Source organism: Mirounga angustirostris, unplaced genomic scaffold (assembly GCF_029215605.1).
Source record: "Mirounga angustirostris isolate CCGP_5_RB_7025 unplaced genomic scaffold, mMirAng1.0.hap1 SCAF_12, whole genome shotgun sequence".
Lineage (NCBI taxonomy): Eukaryota > Metazoa > Chordata > Mammalia > Carnivora > Phocidae > Mirounga > Mirounga angustirostris.
Window position 1 is genome coordinate 15,378,997 of NW_026991720.1, and position 19,587 is coordinate 15,398,583.

Here is a 19,587-nt window from a genome sequence, read left to right on the forward strand (position 1 = left end):
CTACTTTCCAAGAAATATTTCACTTGATAGTAGAATTCCTGGTACACTTTTGTACTTTTGGAAAGTATCATTCTTTTGAGGTTTTTTTCCCTAACATTTACCCTATATGAAACAAATCTTCATTTGTTTATGTTATGTAACTTCTTGTTTGCTTTTATGATGGTGATATACATCAAGGATTACTTTTAGTTATGCCTGCTCTTCTGTTCTACAACTTGTTCTTAATTCAGCCCAAAGATGCCTGACATAGCCTCCCTAAACCCCACATACCGAATTTATTGCTCACGGGGAGCATGTTTTCAGAATCTGTGTAAACATATTCTATATATACACACCGACACATATATAATTTGACATAACCGGGGTCATAATATACATGATTTTAGTAATTTTTTTTAATCAATGCTATGAACTGAATTGTGTCCTCCTTTAAATTCACATGTTGAAAACCGAATCCCATATGTGAGTGTTTTTGGAGATAGGGTCCTTAGGAGTTAAGCAAGATTAAATGAGGTCATCAGAGTAGAGACCTAGTCCTACAGGATTGGTGTCCTTATAAGAATAGGAAGAGACCAGAGTGCATTCTCCACCCTGGCCCCCCAAGCACATGCAACAAGGAAAGGCCATGTGAAGACCTAGCAAGATGGCCATCTGCAAGCCAGGAAGAGAGCTCTCATCAGAAACTGAATTGGCTAGAACCTTGATCTTAGACTTCCTAGCCTCCTGAACTGTGAGAAGTAAGTTTCTGTTTAAATCGATTTCTCCAGTCTGTAGTATTTTATTACAGCAGCTCAAGAAGTCTTAAAAATCCAACAATGCAAGTAGACATCTATAGATTTATGAAATCACTTTTAATGATTGATTATGATTCCATTATAACAAAATTTATGTTTAAAAGACTATATTGACTGACATTTAAACCTGTATTAATTAAGTTATGGGCTAAACTGGTATGACAAGTCCAGCAGTTCGAACAATATCTAGTTTATTTTTCTTTATATAATATGTCCCAGTGTGGGTCCACAGCTCTGCTTCTCAATCATTCAAGGCAACAGTTCCTTCTTGCTTGGTATTCTGTCATCTCTTAAAATGTTGTCTTTGTCAACACAGCCAGATTGGGCCCAGAGTGCTATGTTTTCACCTGAGAAGAGAGAGGAACTGGTGATTTCCATCAAGTAACACGAAAGTTGGGCGTTTGCTTCCACTCACACTATGTTGTCACAGGGCCACACGTAGCTTCAAGGTAAGCTGGGAAATGTCCTTTCCAGTAGAGTAGTTATACATCCTAAAACTTGGCAGAAGTAGACATTTTATTAGTAAAGGGATAAGGGAAAATTGGATCGGGTAGATAGGGCAGAAATTAGTAATCTGACATATGACTATTTTCAGCATTTCACTTATCTCTGTGACCTTACCCTGAATTCCTAGAAGTGAAATTCTTAGAACAATGGTTGCACAATTAATACTTTTATATTTATTGCCACACTGCCCTTCAGGAATAATTTATACTACACTCCCACCAATGTTGTACGTGAATACCAATTTCCCTACCTCTTTGCCATTATTCTAGTTAATTTTTGCTAATCTGAACGTCTAAAAAAATGTAACCCAGTAATTGATTTTATTTTCATTTCTTTGATTACTGCTGAGACAGAACATATTTTCATATATATGGGGACATTTGTATCTTTTTCATTTGTGATTACCTGATCATGGCCCTTGGCCTATTTTTCCATTGGGTGCTCATCTTTTTTCTTATGGATTTGAAAGAGATTGTTGTTTTTCACACACCATGTCTTGCAAAAAAGACTTTCCCTCTGTGTCATTGGTCTTTTCATCTTGTAGTTTTCTTATACTGCTAGGAAAAATTGTTAACTTTTTATGTAATTAAATTTATCGTTCTTTGGCTTTCTGGGTTTCGATTTTGTGGCATATTCAGAAATGCCTTCCATCCAAAGATTATACAAGTATTATCTTCTAAGATATATATTTTAATGGATAACACATTTGTATGGTATAAAAATAAAAATATAAAACTACATAGTGAAAAATCGTCCTGCTACCCCTGGCCTCTTCGATCTCATTAACCTCATGACCCTCCTCCTCCTCTGGAAAATCCACTGTAAACTCGTGAGAGCAGAAAAGGGAAAAACAAAACAAAACAAAGCAGTTATTATTTTTAAAATAGTTTTGACCTCATAGACCTCCTGAGACAGCATCAGAAACCTTCAGGAGTTCCAGACCACATTCGGAAAACCACTGAGCCAGCCCATTACTAGCAGGGGGAAGACCTCATGAAAGCTAGCTGAACAGATTCATTTATTAAATAATTACATACTTATTTAGTGATTTATAATTTTGACAGCCCTTTCCATGTGACTGTTTCATAGTACTATTTCTTTCTGGATTAAGCAATTATGGAAGTTTGGAATGAAGACTAATATACTCCCGCATATACCCCCACCCTGCTCTATCACTCCTCCTCCAGGTCACCATGGTAGCAGTTGGTTGTATATACTTCCCGACCCTTTTGCTGTACATGTGTGTTCATATATACGTGTGTATTGGGGGTTTCAGGTTTGTCAACCACCCCACACACAAACACACATGAATAAGATTGGGCTGTATAGATTGTTCTATAGCTTGCTGTTTTTATTTTACAGTCTGAAGATCATTTTATATATATATTTTTAAAGATTTTATTTATTTATTTGAGAGAGAGAATGAGATAGAGAGAGCATGAGAGGGGGAGGGTCAGAGGGAGAAGCAGACTCCCTGCCGAGCAGGGAGCCCGATGCGGGACTCGATCCCGGGACTCCAGGATCATGACCTGAGCCGAAGGCAGTCGCTTAACCAACTGAGCCACCCAGGCGCCCGATCATTTCATATTTTTACACATAAATGTACTTCATTCTTTTTAACAACCACATAATATAGTAACAGGTCTGTGACATGAACATTTGTTATTTGGGGGAGGAAGGAAAGGAAAAGTGAATTCATTCTTGTTTCCATATGGATGACCAGTGGTACCAACTACAATCATTAAATGGTTCATCTATTTCTTCCTAATTTGAAATGCTACCTGTAGCTGATACCAGATTTCCATATATGCATGGATCTGCTTCAGATACTATTTCATTGATTGATTTGTCTCTTCCCGAATACTACCTTGATTTCTATATCTTTATAATATGTATTGCGAAGAGTAAGTCCACCCTCCCTTTTATTTCTCTTTTCAAATTGTTCAAACTATTCTTACATGTTTACTACTCCATGTGTCAACGTCTAGTGCGTTGGGGTCCCTGGGTAAGGGTCTACGAAATCACCAGGACACAGGGGATGCAGAGCAAAGGCAGCACTTGCAACTGCATACTGCCGTTTATTACTCACATAGCTATATACTCGCAGTGATCAGATAAACATAACAATGTGTACTTAAAGTATCAACCCAACATCCGTGAAGTAAGATACACGAAATTCAATAAGAACAAAATACATCCTGTTTATGCTTGCAGAATAAAGAATTCTCTTAGCCATCCTTCCTTTGGAGACAACATGTTCTTTGTCTTTAGAAAGAACACTTCTGATTAGAAAGACACACTTTAAGCGAGGCAAGAGCCACTTCCTGCTGATCCAGTCATTTAGAACTTGCAACATGAGATAAGGGGAAGAGAACATTTTCTCCTCCTGGCCTAGGCCTGCCTGGCCGTCCTTAACCTCAGTGCAGTCCTCAAATGATCTGGGCCTGCAAGGGGCCTACAAGCCTACACCATCTCATCCATGTACATTTTTTTTGTGCAAGGAAACAAAGTATCTTTATTACCTCCCATAATGTATTTAGAGTTTTGCTTCTGAGAAGCAATTTGAATAGGAATACAAATTTTTTTTTGGCACAATCATATATATTCTAGTCAGGATCGATAATGTAAACTTTGTAAACAGTCAGGGAAATATCACATCAATACCCACATACATTTTGTAATCAGTTTGTCAAGTTCTATAAAAAATCTAATTGTGATTTTTAAAAATGAAATTAAGTATTTATGAACAGGAAATACATGGGTCTGATGCAAAAGTGAATGTGTGCACGCTGGAAAGCAGTCAAAGCAGACAGCACGTAGATGCTAATGGGTAGTAGAGAATGAATTTATGATCCCTATGTTCTTAGTTTATGTCATGACCATTAATTCTGTCTTTGGTTTGTACCTCTATTTTTCTCTTATTTTTATTATAGTTAATGATACATATAATTGTCTCTCTCTCACAAGCGTGAACTTCCTGGGGACAGTATTTGTGTTCACTTCTCTTTGCAGTTTAGTGCCAAGAATACAGCCCAAAGTCTTGGGATATCATTAAGGAAAGAGAAAAAGTTGATTTTGATATGTAAGAAGACTGGGATCCGGCAGGAGTAGACACTGAAAACTGGGATCCGGCAGGAGTAGACACTGAAAACTGAAAAAAAATCATCACTTAAATATATAAACAAGCATCTGCCTCCTAGAAGGAGGGACTTGGTACACTTGGAGGTGAACCATCCCCGAGTTCCAGGTAAACCTAATTTTGCTTTAGTTGTGCAAAGGCAAAGTAAAGAGCTTTTTCGAATGGAGCTATGGTCTTAGGAGTTAAAGTGTTCTTCATAATTCTGTAACATTTGTCTTCATGCTGGAAAGAACTGTGTATCTGAATATTGTGTTTCCTTTAGATTCTCGTTTAGAGAAATATTTGCTTCCTAGATTCCAATTGTCCCATGTAATTACTTCTGCATACTCCTGGGCTGTATCTGTCGTTATACCATTTATGCTATTAGTTGCCCACGGGAAATCAAAAAACCCTGAAGACTGCTGAAATAATATGCAAGCCTGGTCATCCCTTCATGGTGCAGGAGAAATTGTTCAAGAAACTATGCTGATCTTGGGGCTGTTTGACACCGACTGGACTGTTGATAGCACATGGTTTTATTCAAGACGGAATATCCTGGACACTGATTACATGACTGATATTGAGTTGTTGTGTTCTTATATATCACAATACCTAGCATACAGAAAACACATGGAACATTTCTTGAATAGATTAAATAAACTATGTTTGGAGGGATGAAAAAGCAAGACCACATCTATGGCTAAGGATGGGGATTCCTCTAAAGATAATAGAATTCTGGTTTTCTAGGAAGAATTCTATCCACGGAGAGGAAAGAGGAATATAGGATAGAGATGAAGGGAAGCTGAATTCTACTCTGAACTGCAAATAATTTAATGTCTACACTCCAGGCATTGATGTACTGGATCTGGCTTGTTGTGTTGTGCTGGTTCTCGGCTGGCAAAAACTGATTGCCAAGTTCTCAAGAATTTTGCAAGCTGGTTGTTAGACTATTAGTAGCTTAAAATTGGCCCTGGAAATCTATCAGATAGAAGCACGCATTGAAATGGGCTTTTTCTAGCAGGTAGAAGCAAACACTGAAATGGGCTTCTCTCCCCCTCGAGAGCTAGCTGTTAAACATCTATAGACACATTACTGACTCCAGGTAAAAGAGATGGACTCAAACACATCCCTCATTTGCCTGGGACAGTCTCATTATACCTCCATTTTCCTGATGTAAGTATTAATAGCTCCCCTTTCACTGCTGAAAAGTGTCTAGTTTACATAATAAATATTTGGTTATTCTAGCTCAGGGTCACTCCTTTTACGGAGCAGTAAACTAGCCCTGCAGTCTGGCTTGTGGCCAGGCTCAGGGACTCCTAGTGTAAGACCGCAGTTGGGACTTGGACCTACAGAGTTTGAGAAACACCAGATACAACTATCCTCTTGCTTAACATTTTTAATTCATTCCCCTAAACACTGATGCTAATTAAAAATCCATTTTCAAAAAAATGATATTCACTAATTTTAATGGGAAGAATTATGATGCCTTAAATCCCAGCCCAAGATCCTATATAATTTTTGTGGAAAAATATAACAACTGAATAATTCAAATTTATATAAGTAACAAACAACAGTTTGAAAATAAACAAACATGATTTGTATATAAAGTATAATGTAATGAAGGTTTATTTTACTTTCCAAAAGATGAATTAAGGACTTTGTGGTGGGTGGAGGAGAAGGAAGCAGGGGAATCTAAGGGACCTTCAGCCAGACCTTCAAGATCAGAGCGAGACACACTCGATAATAATTTTCACTTCTTTCAGACTACAATGAAAAGCAGCTTCTTTTGTAGACATGATCAATTTCCCTGAATATATGACTGATTCAGAATTTTTCTCTATCTTCTCATAATTTACAAAAATTCTATACACAATATGATGAACTCCCCTTAAAAACATTCAAAGTATTTTATTCTTTCTCCTTTTTTCCCTCCAGAAAGGTGGTTTTATTAAAGCATGGGGACAGGACCTGTGAGGATAAAGAGCTGCCTTCTTTCTCCCTTTTTATTCTGCTTCTCATACCCATCTTTTTTGAATGGCCAGGTTTCTCATTCTTCTCTTCTTTCTGTACCATTTCCTTTCCACCAATATTTGAACCTTTTGGAGGCTCATACTGCTTTGTACTCGTGACGCTCTTAAAAATGAAGTTATAATACAAAAAACCCTTTAGGACAAAATGAAGGCTAAACAGACAAGCACTTCAAAGCACACTGAAGAATCCCTCTCACTTAATGCACATAAAAAAACATACACAATACAAGTCAAACATAGCACACCATTCAGATCTGTTCCACATGATACTCTTTAACTAGAAATTGTTGTGTCAAGTGAATTGGTGAGTGAGTCTTTGTTTAAAATGATAATGTCGAGGGGCGCCTGGGTGGCTCAGTCGTTAAGCATCTGCCTTCGGCTCAGGTCATGATCCCAGGGTCCTGGATTGAGCCCCGCGTCGGGCTCCCTGCTCCGCGGGAAGCCTGCTTCTCCCTCTCCCACTCCCCCTGCTTGTGTTCCCTCTCTCGCTGTGTCTCTCTCTGTCAAATAAATAAATAAAATCTTAAAAAAAAAAACCCAATAATGTCGAAATACTGCTGCTTATAGAATATTTGTTTAATGTTTTTGAGTGAAAATATGCTGTGCTGGAAAAATGACTTGTCAGAAAAGTGGCATTATGGCTATCGTGGTGAAAAGTTGTATACTGAATAGTCACTATGGGTCAACAATGATAAATACAAAAAATTTAGCCTGATGTGTTGAAATTCCATTCCAAAATCTTTAAGCATTTAAGTCTTATCAGATGTTTGAGCCAAGTTTTAGCTGTCACCATTGGGAACGGAAGGAAGTGTGCATGTCCACACTTGAAATGGAGCAACAGGGTAGAAGGGGGGGCAACTTAGAACACGAGGGAACTAGACATCCTCAAAGCTTCTAAAGAGAAGATGAACAGGTCCAATATAAAGGACTAAGAGTCAGATGGAATCAAACTTCTCAACAGCCACATGGAAAGCTAGAAGACAATGGGGAAAAAGCCTTTAGAACTGTAAGGAAAAAATACTACCAATCCTGAAATTGTTTCTAGATTATTCACTTGATTTTTAAAAAGATAACATCAGTCCACAGCTCTGTGATTATATGTATTCTTAACCCCTCACAAGCCTAAAAAGTAATCTCCTGGGAACACTGTCTCAGGCCTATTTTTAACATTATAATCATTGTAAAGTGTTGCCTGTGACAGATTTTATAACAGGATGCCCTAGAAAGTTGTGAGGTCTTCCTTGAGTAGCCCTGCCCCCCTCTCATACCTGCCTCTCAAGGAGAATTCATTCTCCTTTTCAGAACTCCAATGTCACTTATTTTGTATTATGATTAATTGTCTCATCATTAGATTGTAAGGGTCAGAAGCTCAGCTTAATCTTCTTACTACACCTGATGCCTAGCATAGGACTTTGAACATGGTAGGTGCTCAATAGCTGTGAGTTGAATGCTCCTACACCTGGAGTCATTTTTTATCTTTGGAAATCTGTTGGAAAACTTTTCCATTATTTCAGACTTCCTCCCCAACACCACTCCTCCCTCAAAGTAAAAAGAGAGAAAGTTCTCTCAAAACCATGATTTCCTACAATTTGTTGCATAGGAAAAAAAAAATTAATATTGAAATCCTGAGGTCCGATCACACTTCATCCCCTGATAATATTTTCCTTCTTTCATTTAAGTATCAATCATCAAGAGAAATAACTATTTATTACACTCAGTTCATTAATCGTTGCTCATAAATATTTGAATTGAATCACTCCAAATGAGATTTGGTAATAAAATACACAATTTGAAGTCTTGCTTTCTATCAGAATAGTCGATTTCACAACTTTTTAGAGCTTCAAGTGTACTCTTTTTCTGAATTGTACAATGAATGAATCCAGTTTGACCCTCACACTGGTGAACATTCATTCCTTGGAACTGGAAAAGTATATCCATTGAGCTTCTCTAGACTGCATGACCGGGAGGTACTATCTGCCATTTCTTTTTATAAAAGCATAATACTATAAAAGTATGAATGTACTAGTGGGAGTATAAATCAGTTCAACTTGAAATATGTAGAAAAAAAATCTTTTTTTAAAGTTTTTATTTATTTATTCGTTTACGTTATCTCTACACCCAGCGTGGGGCTCCAACACATTACCCAAGATCAAGAGTCCCATGCTTTTCTGACTGAGCCAGCCAGGTGCCCCTATAGCAAAAATCTTAATTTCATGTATACATTTGACCCCCGATTTCTACTCTTAACACTTTATTTTATGAAAAAGCATGCACAAATTTAAATAATTGCATATGCACAGGTTTAAAAAATCATAGCAGTAATTTTAATAGTCAAATAAGAAGAAATAACCCATAAACCAGTACTAAGTTTGTGTAGAGAAATTGTGTTGTAACCACCTAATGAAATGCTATGTAGCTTTTAAATATTCTCTTTTCAATAGGTGAAAAACTAAGTTTCAAATGACAGAAAGAAAAAGAGGAAGAAGGAAAGAAGGAAAGAAGGAAAGACCTGGAAACCTATATACCAGAGGTCTATATTTCAGTGGTCTTTCCTGAGTGAGAGTGCAGGTGACTTTTATTTTCTTCTAGGTGTTTTTCTGCTTTTCCAAGATTTTAAACAATAATAGTTTTTTTTTTAATCCGACAACAGATTTTAATAAATAAAAGTTCTAAACAACCCAGAGCATACCATAATGTAAACTATGGACTTTGGGTGATAATGCTGTGTCATTGTAGGTTCACCACTTGTTAAAAATGTATCACTCTGCTAGGGAATGTTGATAGCGGGGGAAGCTATACATGTGTGAAAGTAGGGAGTATATGGGGTATCTCTGTACCTTACACTCAATTTTGCTGTGACCCTAAGACTGCTCTAAAAATGAAAGTTTATTAAAGTAAGTATAAATAAGTAAATAGGAAATAAAAGGGGAGGAAGTCAAAGCATTTGGACTGCTGTTGGGTAAAGTAGTAGCTTCAGTAACTAATCAGTAACTAACTGATTTTGTTAATCACCTCTATCCTGCTTATTGCTTCTTACTCTCTAAATCACATCTTCTTTAAAACAATGGAACCATGCATAATTATAAGTTTATATTTTATATAGCTCTTTAAGTAGTTTATGAAACATTTTACTATTTAAGAGAAATAAAGATGTCTCAAATTTGAGAAAAAGTGATTTAGAGTAGAACTTTGTAGTGATGTAATAATTAAACCACCTTCTGGGAAGTATCTAGCATCTCTAAGAAAATGTCTTAAGCAATTTTCTGATAGACTTTGGTCAGGCTCTTTAATCCAGGACTCCTTGGAAAAATGACTGATCTCAGATTTGGAGCAGGAAATGTATAAAATGATCCCGGAACATCTTGTCCTAAAGAGAAAGCAAAGAAACTATGAAAGCCTACTGTGGTCACATCAAAAGGATACAGGAACCAACTTGAAGAGGCTCCCATTGACCAAAGTGATAATTTGAACATTAAAATGAAGAATGATAACCATAATGAATTAAACGTATCAGCAGGTGTGAAAGTTTAAGCATTCATATATGTTAACATTAAATCACACTGAACATCTTTAGAGGATGCCAGAGAACCAACTCATTTGCCCACTAACGAAAGTTTTCCCACCTCTCCATAAGAACTGTACCTTGGGGAAATCATGTAGGAAAATTCTTTCTTATAGAAGAATTCTAGATTGGAAATATAGAAGAAGTAATACAATTACAACATCACCATACATCCCTTAACAAAATAATAGATCTAGAAAATGATCATCAATGGCTGTGAAAATCATTAGGTGAAAAGTTGGTGGGAAACTTTATAATGAAAGGATTAGGCCAATGGCACCAGAAAACAAAGATCAATCCTAACATCACAAAAAGAGAGAGCATTAAGTACATTACATGCCTCCTGATGTAATAGAAAGTGTATTACCACCAATAAACTATTTTTGGAAAAAAAATTCAGACTTGAGTATGATCAAGGCCCTATATCTAACTACCAGTTTACAGGAAATTCAGAGAATTGAAGAACATTGTGGGATGGGGGTAAGGGGGTGGGAAGGAGATGCAACTGGCAAAATTCAGAAAATGGGAAATTTTATATAAATACAGATAACCTAGGTTCTTCAACATCAACAACAAAGTGACAGAGAGAGAAGGAGAAAGGGAGACTATAGGTTAAAAGAGACCTAAGAAATATATCAACCATTGTGCAATGGGAAGAAGACATTGTTTGTATCCTGTAGAATAAAACAATTGTAAAAAACAAACATATATGAGATGATAGAGGAAGTTGGAACACTGGCTGGATGTTATATTATTTAATGATATTAAGGAAGTATTGTAAATGTTTCTTAGTGATGTTAAAGGGGAGAGAGAGAGAGAGAGAGAGAGAAAGAGAGAAGAGATCTTAAAAATACAAACTCAAACTCTGTAGGAGTGGAAAATTTCCCTCTATCCTCTTAGATTCTCCAGCTGGATCTGCAAAAGACACTGACAACAGACAGAGTAACAGAACAAAAGGCAGACACATTTATCTGATGTTAAAAGTTTTGCAGAGCATGAGGGGACTTCATAGAGTGAAGAGAAAAGCCCCCAAAGAAATGGGTATGCTTGGAGGCATTGATACCAATCTGCCAAAAGAGGATAAATTAGAAGTGACAAGATGAAGGAAAGAGGCTTTGAGCTTCAAGAGGTGGCAAGCTGGGCAACTTTCCCGAACCCGCACCTCTGCAGGAGGCCGCAGTCAGACCCGCGCCGGAACCATGTTTCGCAACCAGTATGACAATGATGTCACTGTTTGGAGCCCTCAGGGCAGGATTCATCAAATTGAGCATGCAATGGAAGCTGTCAAGCAAGGTTCAGCCACAGTTGGTCTGAAATCAAAAACCCATGCAGTGTTGGTTGCCTTGAAGAGAGCACAGTCAGAGCTTGCAGCTCATCAGAAAAAAATTCTCCATGTTGACAACCATATTGGTATCTCAATTGCGGGACTTACTGCTGATGCTGGACTGTTATGTAATTTTATGCGCCAAGAGTGTTTGGATTCCAGATTTGTATTTGACAGACCTCTTCCTGTGTCTCGTCTTGTATCTCTGATTGGAAGCAAGACCCAGATACCAACACAACGATATGGCCGGAGACCATATGGTGTTGGGCTGCTTATTGCTGGTTATGATGATATGGGCCCTCACATTTTCCAAACCTGTCCATCTGCCAACTATTTTGACTGTAGAGCCATGTCCATTGGAGCCCGTTCTCAATCAGCTCGTACTTACTTGGAGAGACATATGTCTGGGTTTATGGAGTGCAATTTGAATGAACTGGTTAAACATGGTCTGCGTGCCTTACGAGAGACGCTTCCTGCAGAACAGGACCTAACAACAAAGAATGTTTCCATTGGAATTGTTGGTAAAGACTTGGAGTTTACGATTTATGATGATGATGATGTATCTCCATTCCTGGAAGGTCTTGAAGAAAGACCACAGAGAAAGGCACAGCCTGCTCAGCCTGCTGATGAACCTGCAGAAAAGGCTGATGAACCGATGGAACATTAAGTTACAAGCCAGTCTGTAAGTTTATTATCAAATCTGTAAGAATGCAGGAACATGTACTGATGACAATAATCTGTACGTAGGAATCAGTCCAGATGTGTTTTTCCCTAGCAACTTGTCTGAAACCATATAATGGTGTGCATTTTTCTTTGAGAGGGTCTATATAATCATTTTCTAGAAAGTATAGGTATCTGTACTGATGTTTTTATATGAAGAACATAGTGTCTTTGTGGTTTTAAAGACAACTGTGAAATAAAATTGTTTCACCTGAAAAAAAAAAAAAAGAGGTGGCAAGCTGTAGCAAAGTTTGTTTGTGTAAACTCTTTCTTGGTGCCCTTTCCTCTCAGGTCATAAGGTTGTTATTCTCTCCCTTGTATGGGAAAGGGGCACACATCTTTGAAAAGAGGATTTATGGTGGTTTCAGGAAGACAGAGGGATGGCAGAAATTTCATCCTGTGTCTTTTTCTCCATTGCCTCCAGCTCAAAATAATCCTTATGCCACTAGTGGCTTATTTGGGGAGGCATATTCTGATCTCCTACATATCCATAGATGAAGTCTGGAATTTACTTTAAAATGATCCAGTTTGAAAAAATAATAATAAATTAAATAAATAAATAAATAAACCAGTTTGGGAGGGGGAGTATACAGGAGTATATATAAATAAGATTGGTTATATGTTGATACCTTTTGAATTAAGGTTATAGGTACCAGGTCATTATACTACTCTCTCTTATTTTGTATATATTTAAACCACAATAAAATGTTTTAAAATAAAGAGTTCTTATGAATATTAGACACTGTTGTGAAGAGTAACTTGCACACGGGAAGTAGTTATTACACTTCCTGTGTGGGTTGTGAGTAGGTTTTCACAGTGAGTTCAATTCTAACTTGGTAAGACTAAAATGTATCATTATAGTAAAAGCAATAATAAAAGAGCCTTCAGTCCATCAACAAATATTTATTTATTTATTTTTTTTTTAAAGATTTTATTTATTTATCTGAGAGAGAGAATGAGATAGAGAGAGAGAGCATGAGAGGGGGGAGGGTCAGAGGGAGAAGCAGACTCCCCGCTGAGCAGGGAGCCTGATGCGGGACTCGATCCCGGGACTCCAGGATCATGACCTGAGCCGACGGCAGTCGCTTAACCAACTGAGCCACCCAGGCGCCCCAAATATTTATTTTTTTATTAAAGGATAATTGACACACAATATCTTATTAGTTTCAGGTGTACATCATAGTGATTCGAAATTTTTATACATTTTGACACGATCCCCACAATAAGCCTAGTTACCACACAGGGATGTGTATGGTGATATACAAAGTTATTACAGTATTACTGACTACCTTCCCTGTGTAACAAATACGTATTGCTGAGAGTATCATTTAGGTCGGTACTCTGAAACTAGATCTCTAGAAGCTGAGGGAAAACAGAATAGAAGCACAGTACTAGTCTAGTTCAATTTACAAAAGGAAAGGCCAAGAAAGAGAGGGATTCAGCAAGAAATTAAAAACCATTTCTCCACAATCAAGGCAACCAGATTCTCTTCCAAATTTTAGGGCAGTTATTCTGACAAGAGCCTGTTAGATACTGGTGAGTTTGAAGCTGAAGCAATGGGGAAATTAGAACAACTTGGAAGAACTTCAAACTGAGTTAATCAGTGTTTGACAAGATTAAGCAATTGAGATGATAAGAGAGGGGAGAGGGGTGGTATAAGAGCCCTACATCCTCATTTATCACTGCTGAAGTCAATAAGTAATGTCTAAAATTGATAAATGACAAAACAATGGTATAATGAAAATACTAATAGCCAACCTATATTAAGTATTAATATGCCAAGCATAGTTCTAAGTTCTTGACATGTAATAATTCATTTGCTCCTCTCAATGATGCTCTGAGGTAGAAATTATCTTCTTAAGCATGTTATTTAAATCATCAAAGGTAAGTAGTAAGAAAAAGAGCTAACAATTAAAAAGTGGTTCCCTCTGAAAATGGAACTAAGAGGTAGAAATATTTATTTTTTTATTGAAGTACGACTGGTGTCCTTATGAAGAGGGAAATTTGGACATGGAGACAGACACATACAGAGGGAAGACCGTGTGAAGACACAGGGAGAATGCCATGTGAAGATGGAGGACAGGAATTATGCTGCCCTAGGTGAAAGAACACCTGGGGCCACCAAAAGCTAGGAAGAGTATTCTCCTAGGAGGAAGAAGGATTTCCTTATAGCTTTCAAAAGGAGCTTGGCTCTGCTGACACCTTGCTTTTGAACTTCTAGCCCCAGAACTATGAGACAATAAATTTCTGTTATTTTAAGCCACCCAGTTTGTTGTGAAACCAATCCATTATTCTGTGTCTTTAGGTTTCCTGCTTTTTTCCCCACCCAAAAATAGGTTGGAGATCTATCCAATGGGTCACTTTAGAGTGTGAATTGGAGATCCAGTATAAATTGGGGCTATCCTGGGTAAACTGGGATGAATGTCACCTAGTATATGTAAATCCTTTTTCTATATTTTTATTTTTTATTTTATTTTAAAGATTTTATTTATTTGTTTTAGAGAGCAAGAGCATGAGTGAGGGTGGGGGGTGGGGAGGAGGAGCAAAGGGATAGGGACGAGCAGACTCTGTGCTGAGCATGGAGCCTGATGTGGGACTGATCCCACGACCCCAAGATCATGACCTGAGCCAAAAATCAAGAGTCCGATGCCCAACCGACTGAGCCACCCAGGTGCTCCAAAACTACCTCCTTTTAAAATGCTGCGTAACATTGCATAATATAGCTACAGTTTATTTAGTCATTCCTCTTCCAAAGGACATGTTACTTGCTTCTCATGTTTCATTGTAAAAATGATACAATGATTGCTTCTTTTTTAAGAGGAGGTAAATAGGGGGGAGGGGCAGAAGGAGAAGAGAGAATCTTTTTTATTTTTTATTTTTTTTTATTCATGAGAGACAGAGCTAGAGAGAAAGGCAGAGGGAGAAGCAGGCTCCCAAGGAGCAGGGAGCCTGATGCGGGACTCAATCCCAGGACCCTGAGATCATGACCTGAGCCGAAGGCAGACGCTTAACCATCTGAGCCACCAGCCACAATGATTGCCTTTTTTTTTTTAAAGATTTATTTATTTATTTGAGAGAGCGAGAATGAGAGAGTGTACATGAGAGGGGGGAGGGTCAGAGGGAGAAGCAGACTCCTTGCCGAGCAGGGAGCCCGATGCGGGACTCGATCCAGGGACTCCAGGATCATGACCTGAGCCAAAGGCAGTTGCTTAACCAACTGAGCCACCCAGGCGCCCCAATGATTGCCTTTTTATGAGAATCTTAAGCAGGCTCCATACCTAGTGCAGAGCCCACTGTGGAGCTCAATCTTACAACCCTGAGATCATGACCTGAGCAGAAATCAAGAGCTGGATGCCAAACAGAATGAGCCACCCAGCCACCAGCCACCAGCCACCAGCCACAATGATTGCCTTTTTATGAGTTTTCCTGCATATGTGTGTTAGTGCTTCTCTAGCATAGACGCATAGAGGTGGAACTGCTGGGTCATATGGTATATGAATTTTCAAATTACCCTCAAAGTTGACTGACCAATTTCACCTTCACCATCAATGTAGGAGAACACCTATTTTCCTATAACCTCACCAAACCTAATATGGTCAACTTTGTAATGTTTACCAATATGCTGGTTGAAGAGTGACATTTCATTCTTGTTTCCAGAATAAATTTCACTTATTTCCCTGATTACCAGTGAGGTTTAACATCTTCTCATATGTTTATTGACTGTTTGTATTTTGTCTCCTATGAATTGTTTGTTCATATCATTTGCTTACTTTCTATTAAGTTGTTTGTCTTTTTCTTATTGATGTAAAGGAATATATATATATTCATACATACACACATATATGAATATATACATATTCTGGCTTATAAACCTTTGCTGGTTATATACATTGCAAATATTTTCTGTCTATCCATTTCTTTAACTCTGGTATTTTTTTTATCAGACAGAAATTTAAAATTTTTAGTGTAGTCAAATTCATCAATATATCACCTTTTTTTTTTTTAAAGATTTTATTTATTTATTTGACAGAGAAAGACACAGCGAGAGAGGGAACACAAACGGGGAGTGGGAGAGGGAGAAGCAGACTCCCTGCCCAGCAGGGAGCCCGATGTGGGGCTCGATCCTAGGACTCCAGGATGATGAGCTGAGCCGAAGGCAGTCGCTTAACCAACTGAGCCACCCAGGTGCCCAATCAATATATCACCTTTTTATTGTCCTTTGCTTTTTATCTTTTTTTTTTTTTTTTTTTTTTTTTAAGATTTTATTTATTTGACAGAGAGAGATAGCGAGAGCAGGAACACAAGCAGGGGGAGCGGGAGAGGAGAAGCAGGCTTCCCACGGAGCAGGGAGCCCGATGCGGGGCTCGATCCCAGGACCCCGGGACCATGACCTGAGCCGAAGGCAGACACTTAACGACTGAGCCACTCAGGTGCCCCTGCTTTTTATCTTATTTAAGAGGAACATCTTTCTTACTTTAAGGCTATCAACAAATTATTCTGTATATTTCCTCCATTATTATTATTATTATTTTTTAAGATTTTATTTATTTGACAGACCGGGAGATAGTGAGAACAGGAACACAAGCAGCGGGAGTGGGAGAGGGAGAAGCAGGCTTCCCGCCAAGCAGGGAGCCAGATGCGGGGCTCGATCCCAGGACCCTGGGATCATGACCTGAGCCGAAGGCAGATGCTTAACGACTGAGCCACCCAGGTGCCCCTCCTCCATTACTTTTATCGTTTTGTTTTTTATTTGATTTTTCAACTGTGTGCCTGCATTACATTAATACAAATTTTATTTATTTATTTATTTATTTATTTATTTATTTATTTATTTATTTATTGGTTTTACTTAAATTCAAATTAGTTAACATACAGTGTATTATTAATTTCAGGGTGGAATTTAGTGATTCATCAGTTGCATATAACAGCCAGTGCTCATTACATGAAGTGCCCTCCTTCATGTCCATCACCCACATTAATACAAATTTTAAACTTATACACCTACAAATAAAAAAAAAATCGGATTTTGAACTAGTCAGAAAGACGTGGGCTAGAACCCATTCTGCCACTTTCCAGTCACATGACCTGGGAACTTCATAGGGATTTTGAAAAATGAATGAAATAAATACATATGGAAGGAGTTCAATAAATGGTATCACTATTATCTTTTTAAAAGTTAATCAGTGATGGTTGTACAACATTGTGAATGTACCTGTTGTCCCTGAATTGTCTTAAAAATGAATGAAATGGTGGGGTGTCTGGGTGACACAGTCGGATAGGCTTCTGACTCTGGGTTTCAGCTCAGGTGGTGGTCTCAGGGTGGCGAGATTGAGCCCCACATCGGGCTCTGCGCTCAGCGCAGAGTCTGCTTAAGACTCTCTCTCCCTCTCCCTCTGCCCCCCCACCTCTCTAAAATAAATAAATAAATCTTTAAAAAAAAACGAATGAAGTGGTAAATCTTGTGTTTTACTATGATTTTTTTTGGTAATTGACCAAAATTAACTCAAAGTTTTATCAAAGACTTTGTGAATGTTTGACTTTTAAAAAGAAAATTGCATGATTTATAAAGAAAAAAATAACATCCGATCTTAGCCTATGATAATAAAGAAATATCTGGAAAGAGAAAGGGAGGGAAAAATGTGTAAATATTTAATATGAACTGACTGATACTAACTAAAACAAAAAAAAAATCTTGTGGATAGTAAATGGTTTTGGAGGAAAAGATCATTTATAAATAATATCAATATAAAATCCTATAGCTTACTTTAGGGCCATTATAACAAGAGTTTTTAGTCTAAGGACCATAGAGAAAATGCTAATGGAAGACAACTGGGCCCTTATCTTACACCATACACAAAAAATCAACTCAAAATGAATTAAAGACTTAAACATAAAACTCCTAGGAGAATACACAGAGAAAAAGCTTCTTGACAACATTTGTGGCCATGCTTTCTGGATATGCTATGAAAAGTACAGACAGGGGCGCCTGGGTGGCTCAGATGGTTCAGCGTCTGCCTTCGGCTCAGGTCATGATCTCAGGGTCCTGGGATCGAGTCCCGCATCGGGCTCCCTGCTCCTTGGGAGCCTGCTTCTCCCTCTGCCTCTCTCTCTCTCTCTCTCTCTGTCTCTCATGAATAAATAAATAAAATTAATAAAAAAAAAAGAAAAAAAAAGAAAAGTACAGACAACAAAAGCAAAAACAGATTAAGTGGGATGACATCAAACTAAAAAGATTCTGCATGGCAAAGGAAACAACACAAAGAAAAGGAAACCTACAGAACAGGAGAAAATACTTGCAAATCATATATCTGGTAAAGGATTAATATCCAAAATGCAGCAAAACCAAAACGAAACAAATGATTTTAAAAATGGACGAAGGAATTGAATAGATATTTCGTCAAAGAAGAGATACAGATGGCCAACAGGTATATGAAAACGTTCTCACATCACTAATTATCAGGGAAACTCAAATCAAAACTGCAAAGAAATATCACCTTATATGTTGGGATGGCTGTTATCAAAAAAAAAAAAAAAGAAAGAAAGAAAAAAGATCATAAAATTCTTTTGAGAATGTGGGGAAAAGGGAACCCTTTACACTGTTGGTAGGAATGTAAACTGGTGCAGCCCCTATGGAAAAGAGTATGGAGGTTCCTCAAAACAAAAACAAAAACAAAAAACCGCTAATGGAAGACAGACAAAATCACACTTTATAATGGCTATATGAACACAGGGTAGTGCTTGAAAATACGTATGGCAGACTCCTTAGGGAAAAGCTCGCACACTAAAGTGGCAGCAAAGCCTGGTTTGGCAACAAAGAAAGCTGTCAGTATAAAGGAGCAGAGACTTTCCTCCATTAGAATTCCTTCTATGTAAAGAGGAAATTTTATTTGCAAAAGATTCCACAGAAGGATTTGGGATCCTAAAAACAACAGCAACAAAACCATACTTAATTTAACAAGAATAATGAAAAGGTTAAAACATAACCTAATGGACATTTCTAAGTATTTCAGGCTCATGAACATTCCAGAAACACCCTAAGTGAAGACATTATAATGATAAATAATAAAATTCATTTGTTGTGGAATTTCTTTCACCAATCTTTATGAAGACTTTGAAAAACCATCAGGAGTTGTTGGCCACATAACATGGTAAAATTTAAGTTTTAACTTATGTTCAGTTTGGCTCTTCAGCTTCCTAAATTTCGATTTGAAAAATAAACTTAACCCCAAGGAAAAAACCTATCACTTATTATAAGAATGATCGAAAAATTTAAAATATTCATCTGAAATAGTAATACAGAATAGAATCCTAGAATAACTAAATGTAGTATATATATACAATGGGATATTATTCAACCATAAGAAAAGAAGGAAATCTTGCCATCTGTGGCAAAAATGGATGGACTTTGAGGGCATTATCCTAAGTGAGTAAGTCAGAGAAAGACAATTACCATATGATCTCACTTATATTTAGTATTTAAACAAACAAACAACAAACAGGCCAAAAAACAAAACCGAGGTCATAGATACAGA

The 19,587-nt window shown here is 37.5% G+C and overlaps 1 protein-coding gene across 1 annotated transcript; it reads left to right on the forward strand.

Annotated features, from left to right (window-relative positions):
- The first annotated feature begins 11,157 nt into the window (after window positions 1–11,157).
- Window positions 11,158–12,276, forward strand: LOC123836100 (proteasome subunit alpha type-1-like). The gene has a single exon (XM_045865201.3). The coding sequence runs from the start codon at window positions 11,211–11,213 to the stop codon at window positions 12,000–12,002; it is 792 nt and encodes a 263-aa protein (XP_045721157.2). The 5' UTR covers window positions 11,158–11,210; the 3' UTR covers window positions 12,003–12,276.
- The last annotated feature ends 7,311 nt before the right edge of the window (window positions 12,277–19,587 follow it).